This window comes from Alligator sinensis, unplaced genomic scaffold, assembly GCF_000455745.1.
Source record: "Alligator sinensis unplaced genomic scaffold, ASM45574v1 scaffold375_1, whole genome shotgun sequence".
NCBI lineage: Eukaryota > Metazoa > Chordata > Crocodylia > Alligatoridae > Alligator > Alligator sinensis.
This window is the reverse complement of record NW_005841928.1, coordinates 3,790,695-3,797,780: the sequence shown is the minus strand read 5'-3', so window position 1 is coordinate 3,797,780 and position 7,086 is coordinate 3,790,695. Positions and strand designations below refer to the sequence as shown.

The 7,086-nt window shown below is 41.0% G+C and overlaps 1 protein-coding gene across 2 annotated transcripts; it reads left to right on the top strand.

Moving 5' to 3' along the window:
• The first annotated feature begins 9 nt into the window (after positions 1 to 9).
• On the top strand, positions 10 to 6,816 carry ATP23 (ATP23 metallopeptidase and ATP synthase assembly factor homolog). 2 transcript variants are annotated; one of them, XM_014517870.2, is made up of 5 exons: positions 11 to 2,289; positions 2,386 to 2,467; positions 3,175 to 3,312; positions 5,693 to 5,776; positions 6,293 to 6,816. In XM_014517870.2, the coding sequence occupies exons 1-5, from the start codon at positions 2,273 to 2,275 to the stop codon at positions 6,494 to 6,496; spliced, it is 525 nt and encodes a 174-aa protein (XP_014373356.1). In that variant the 5' UTR covers positions 11 to 2,272; the 3' UTR covers positions 6,497 to 6,816. The 2 variants fall into 2 exon arrangements, with proteins under 2 accessions (XP_025054566.1, XP_014373356.1); XM_025198781.1 differs by lacking the exon at positions 2,386 to 2,467 and having other exon boundaries at positions 10 to 2,289.
• Positions 6,817 to 7,086: the final 270 nt, after the last annotated feature.

Below are 7,086 nucleotides of genomic sequence, written 5' to 3'. Positions count from 1 at the left end.
GCTAGCAACAGCCCTGCAGCTACTGGAGCCGGCTGTTGCTTCTCCCGGGTGCCCCCAGGGGCGGGCAAACCCCCCACACATCCTGGGTGAAGCATGGTGGCAGCAGGCGGGTTGGAAGTACAAGCGCACCTCAGACCCGAGCAGTGTTGACAGGTTTTAAATAAGAAGTTATAGTATTGGAAGCTCGAAATGACCGTATTTACTGAAAAATTACTGTGCACTGAAAAAAGATATGCGAATAAGTATGCAAATGTGTCTTATTTACTTTGTATTGCTCACTGTAACACTCAGTGAGAGAGTGGGGACTGGCCCATCAAAGCTGAAGCATTTCTTTAGGTTGAGGCAAGCAGTCATGAGTGCTGATAGCAAAGCCAGAAGGCTGTTAAGACACCCTGAAAATGAACTGGGTTTTGCATATGCTGCATCAATTAGCTGCCTCAAAAAGTACTGTATGTTTTGAGCACTTTTACTATTATTGATTGTACAGTAGACAGGGGTTGAAATGATCATATAAAGCAAGATGGGCAAGGCGGAGCTAGATTGGGCATCTGAAATTTGACCAGCAAGTAGCTAGGCCCTGCCCTCCACCCCAACCCTGCCTGTTATTCTGAAGACTTAAATTCCCATCGCCACCTTGTTTTTTGAACATTAAAAAAGACAGTGCAGCCTCAAGGCTGAGCACTCCCCAGCCACAGCCTTTATTTTGATAATTATCATACACCTGGCAGTACTGGACCCAAGCCCCACCCTGCCCGCTCCTGTGAAACCTTGAGCAAGGCATGAATTTTCATAGGCCAGAACCGACTTTGTGGCATGCAAGGAGTCATTTCCTTCCTTTGCCACTTGGCTGTGAAGCCCCCAAAGGCTGCAGAGAGGCAGGCAGCTGTGGGAGGCCCGTCCCAGTCCAGCAGGGGCACCTTTACTGACTGAAACACAGGACTCAGTAACACAGCGATAGCAGCAGCGTCTCTTGCTTACACCTGCCATTTGTGTTTGGAGACCCAGGAAGTGGCCTGTGACAAGTGGACATTTCCATTAAAGTAATCATTTCTAAAATGCCATGCTCAGGAAGCTGAATAGTAAATCTCAAGGCTGCTTTATTCAGATGTATCTGCTCAGTGAGTGCTTGCATCCTGGTTAAAGCAGGAAAGAAAATCTCTTTACAAAAATGGCTCATACATATTCCCCCTCCCCTTCCTTGTTCTTTCGACAGCTCTATTCTCCCCTCTCCAGACAATAAGGCATACACTGACCTTTCTGTTATTATTAGGGGTCTACTTAAATTGCAGTTTCACAGATTTCACAGAAACCATGAAATCTGGGACTGTCCACAAAGTCAGCAACAAAACATTATGCTGGCTCCCCAGTGGTTAGTGGTCCTCCCTGCTGCTGCAGTCCAGACTTACAGCCAAGTGGAGGGAAAGGCACCAGGTGGCAGGGCTGAGTGAAGTACAGCAGAAAAGATGGCCACCACTCCCTTCCCCTCCCCGGGCCTCTCCTCTGATTGGCGCCGAGGGGCAGGGCTGCATGAAGGGCAGACAGCAGTCAAGATGGTGGCTGCTGTGTTCCTTGCTTACCCCCTGGGCGCCTCTGCCAATCAGTGGCAAGGGGCTGGGCTGCCAGGATACGCCCATGAAATAAGTTCTTCATGCCAAGACCAAGCCATGAAAATTTCTGTCTCTTATCATGAGTTAAGCAGACCCCAGCTATTGTGCACCAGCTACACTAAGTTCTGTACAAAATTTGAAAGTAGTTTTTGGCCTCTACTCAAACATTTATCCTCAAACATGTCTTAAGTCAGTGGTCAGCAACATGGGCTGTGAGCCACAATGACCCAGCTCAGGTCAGAGGCAGGAAGGGAGATGCTAGGACCCAGCCACTACTACTGCTTATCCCTGTGGTGGCATAGGGACAGTTCCTGCTGCCAAATACTGAAACCCCACATCCACAAATTGGACCAAAAGGCTCCATGGACCAGATCTGGCTTGTAGGTTGCTGACCTCAACCTTAGATTGAGCAGTGAATGGCTGTGAATACTATGTTATATCAAACTGCATGATTACAGATGCAAGATGATACAGATGATACAAAAGATGTAAAATGGCCTTACTTTTCTAACATGTTATGTATGTAGTATATAGAGCTCGCTTTTGATTTCCTTCCATGAAATAAGTCGCAGACAACTTTTGCTTTCCGTATAAAATTCTTATCTAGAGAAATTGATTGCATCATTGTTTTTCTAGGTCCGTACGCTAAGCTGCTTCTTGATGCTATGAAGCAGTCTGGCTGGTAAGTTAACCTCTAACCAATGCTATCTCATATACGGACTTATAGGGATTTCTTAGTCCTTCTTTAAATCTCACTTCTTGCTTTTTGGCCTTCCAGCATTGCTTTCAAAGATCGGCACTTTGCATGTGAGACCTGTGATGGGCTTGCCGTTGGAGGCTTTGATGCTGCTACCTCACAGGTGGGCACTGAATTTTGTGTCTAAGTGGGACTGTCCAACTTTGAAGCAACCAAGGGCCACGCAAATGCAAGCCATGGGCCCCCTGGCCTGCACATGACATGGGTGTTCCGCCCCCACCTTGCTGCCCATGCTTCAGCCTCAACCTCAGCTCTGGGCTCCCCCACTGCAGCATGCCACCTAGGCCACAAGCTTTCCCTGCATGACAGGCTGTTCCATTCTACTGTGTGTCCCTGAGGGGGGTATCAGCCAGATGGAAGCAAAAGGGCCACAAATTAACCTCTTACAGGTGACATGTGGCCCATGGGCTGCCAGTTGGAAAGTCCTGTGTCAAAGCATTTGAAAGTCTTAGGACTTTACTATTAATTAAAAAAGAAAAATTAAAAAGAAAATACCATTATAATCAAAAGCAGATATTGATGATCTTAAGTCCACAAAGAAAGGTCATTTTAAAATCTGGACAGTGTAACATTTATAGTACATATAGTCATGTGAACTATAGAGGTACTAGCATGGAACAGACTGGAATGGCAACTGCTGAACAAAGATTTTGAACATCCTCAAGGTTCTTGATAAGAGAGGTGACTTATTCTGGATCTTTGAGAGATTAGAAGAAGTGGAAATCTAATAGGACTATTTAGCTAGGACACCAAATACCTACATTTTTCAGTGACAAGTCCTTTAACTTATTTCCTATGTTTACTCTACAGATTGTTTTGTGTCAGAACAGTATTCACCGTCAGTCTCTTATGAACCGAGTGGTTACACATGAACTGATTCATGCTTTTGATCACTGTCGTGCCCATGTTAATTGGTTAAGCAATGTGAAACATCTAGCCTGTTCAGAGGTAAGTAAAAGAACATGGTATATAGGAGTAAACCTTGAACCATTGGTTTAATGGTTTAATAACCATTAAAATTAACATACTAACAGAAAATGATTTGTGTGTAACAGGGTGGGTTCAATTTAAATCAAATCTATTTAAATCATGATTTAAATCACTGGTCAGGAAGCCTCAATTTAATCACTGTTTTCTACAAAAAGTGCATTGTTGTTATTTGATGTCCTTTATTCATTTGACTTTTTGAAACTTCACACTTTTAGAGAAAGGTAAGGGCTTGACTGTGTGTACACAAACTTGTAGAGAGACAATAGGGCTAATGGATGGGTAAACAGATCTGTCATCTGACATCTCTATACTGCTGTTAACAAAGATGTTATGTCTGGAGACAACAAACTCTCCCTTTGCCTGAAGAAGGGTGTTTGTGCCTGAAAGCTTGTAAAGAACAAATTTTCCAACTATTTGAGTAAATGATTAAAATAATCATTTATCCAAAGAACCTTGTCTGTCTGATCTATGGAGATACAAATCCACAGTTTGAGAACTGAAACTAAGGAGCACAAAGATGCTTAATAGGATCTTCTAGAGTAGAGTGAGCACTGCGTCCCATTGGGTAGAGTGGTTTTCTTTAATCTTTACTAATCTATAGAGGAGCTTCTGGAAACCGCATAAGATTGGGCTCCTACTATAGTCCATGGCCTGTTGTGACCTATTTATAAAACTTCTGAAAAAGGTTACATAAATATATTGTCTCAAATAGCTTATAATTAGAAGTTATAATTCCTATTCCATGATGATATCTTTGAGCTTTAACAGATCTTAAATTAAAACTATCTTTACATAAGTTTATTTTTTTTAAAGCTTTTGAACAAAAAAATACGATTAAATAAAAAAAGTCTGATTTAAATAAAAAAATCCAATTTGTTTTATTTTTAAAAAATCGTTGATTTGTATCCGTCCTGATATGTAACCAAGCATACAACCATTTAAACTCTATTCTGTATTCATTTTAATCCTGTCTGCGTTTACTTTCCTTTGGTTTAGTCTATAGTAACTTGTACTTTTTAATTATTATGTGTCATCATGGGGCTCCCTTTTTAGTTCAACAAATGTTTTCCTTTATTCACAGCTATATATATTCATTTTCTTTTAGGAGAAAACCATTTTTTCTGCATGTGGTTTCAAATAATCTAATTTCTTTGCTGTCTCTCAATCGAGGACTTATGCTCAAGCCAGAAAGCTTAAAAATTGGGTATAAGGAAAAAGGAAAAGTGAAGGGCAAGGGAAAAAGAACTGTGAGAAGAGACAGAGAGATCAATTCAAGTGTATTTTTCTCTACAGCAGATGTGTTCTTGTTTCTTTGGGTAATACAGCAGGTGGTTCTTTGAATACCTATTTGCTTTCTCTGCTCTTTCATCAGCCCTCATGCAGATGACAATAGAAACATTTTGCCAAGTTTTCAGGTTCAACTGTAGGTCCCAAATGCTCTTCAGTATTCTTTCATTTTACGTGCAGAAATGTGTAACTTGGCTCTTTGGAACCACAAGCAGATATATCTTCCTGAACAATGTAAAGCAGGGGTTGGCAACCTACAGCCCACTGGTCAGATGCAGCCCACAGAACATTGGATCCGGCCTGCAGATGTGTGGCTTTAGTGGCAGGAGTGGAGGGGACTTTGGCTGCGGGCAGTCTCCTTGTGCTGCTGTGGGAACAATTGCCCACCCGCTACTGACCTGTAGTGGGTCATTCCACCTCACACCTACAAAAGGTTGCCCCTTCTTCCATGTAAAGTCTTTTGCTGAGGGGGCAAGAATATGGGGAACTACAAAACAAGATGGGCAAAAATAGAACAAAAAAGGAGAGGAAAAATGGAGGCAAAAAAAAAGATGGAGAGTGAAGTCAGGAAAAAGATGACACCAGCTATTCATCAGTATTGGCATAAGAGTGATTCTCAGCCTGGATGCCACAGCACTCTGAGCTGTCTTGAGATTCTTTCAGAGGTGCTGCACAATACTAGCATTGTTAAATGTTCAGGCATGATTCACAAGATTAACTCAGTGATTCCAAGTAGCAGTTCATATTGTTAAAAAAACCTGTAGTGACGTTTCTGAGTTCTTTGAAACAATTTTCAAGAAATGAGTGAAAACTAAAAGCGGCATTTTCCAAAGGGTTCCTTGAATCTAAAGAGTGTGGGGTCGTGCATTGAGGCTAAAAAGGTTGAGACCCACTGGTATATGGAAACAGAATCCACCTACGCATTCTTCACTATCCATCATGATAGAGGACTTCAACAGAAAAGTGTTGGAAACTACTTCGGTATGCTACACTTAAATTTGTAACACTGAGTTTTCCATTTATTTTCTTTGCTTTTGTGTTTCTGTACTAGATTCGAGCTGCTAACCTCAGTGGAGATTGCTCACTAATGAATGAAATAGCCAGATTTAAATTTGGATTAAAAGGGCATCATCAGGTAAAGAAACTGCATTGTAAATAGTACTAATTTATATTAAAGATCAGTAACGATCCAATAGGCTGCTACACCACAGATCAACTCTCAGTGAATGCCCAGCCAAAACGTTACCACTGAAATGTGTAGATGACTAGCAATCATTTTGAGCCTTTGTATAAATTTATATTGACCTACCACACCCTGAGGCCCAGTCCTCCTGTTCTCTGTCTTTTCTAGTGTGCGCTCAACTCACTCTCTCTCCTACATTGTCATTTCACCAGTTCTTCATATTTCCCAGCTTTCCCTGGTGTCTCTGTTCAAGGTTTCCTGTATTCAAAATTATGATCATATACTTTATTTTAAAATCTTTGATTTACGAATTGATGGATGCATAGCAGAACCAAAAAAAAAAAAAGTTAGACCTAGCCACAATACTTTTGTAAATTGTTACCTGTAACTTGTTGTTTGTTATTTTGTAATTTGTTCTTGCATTACAATTATAAGGGCTTTTTATTATTATTATTCCATTTTTCTCAGACCTGTGTACGAGACAGAGCTGTTCGTTCCATTTTGGCTGTTAGGAAAGTCAGCAAAGAAACAGCAGAAAAAGCCGTGGATGAAGTTTTTGACACCTGTTTCAATGATCAGGAACCATTTGGAAGAATACCACACAATAAAAAAGACGCAAAATATGCTCACAAGGATTTTCAGAACAGAGACCAATATTATGCAAATATTTAAAAGACTGTTAATCTCTAGGTTGTAATACTGAAAATGGAACGCAGGCATCTTGTGCTGATGGAGGGGGAAAATAAAATTACTCACGACTTTGTATCGTCTCCTTGCCCAAGAGCCAAGTTTCACTGGTGTTTGAGAGATGATCAGAGCTGTGAACCATGGATTTCCTCATCTAGTTTTTGGTGTTTCAGTATTTCAAAAGACTTAACAGGAATTTTTAAACTACACATTTTGGTGCATATGTAAGTTTGCTTTGGACCAACCAAGAATTCATTTTCAAAATGTTTGTCTTATGCCATTACTGAATAAACTGATATCTTAAAGCCTTTAGAGTTTTACAGTTTGTACTTGTGCACATAAAAATTTGAGTCATGTGCATTTCTTTTCTAAAGTGACTATCCTAAATCAGATTCTTGAATCCACATGTGAACATGTAAGAATAAGTCCACAAAAGAACTTAGGTATTAGGCATCCAGCATCTAAATGCCACTGAGCAGAGGCATTAGCAAGCTCATTCAGTACCTGGGAAGTCTTGCCTGCCTAGGCTCTCTGCACAGGTAAGGCAACTGGTACTGCTACAGCAGTGGCAGCAA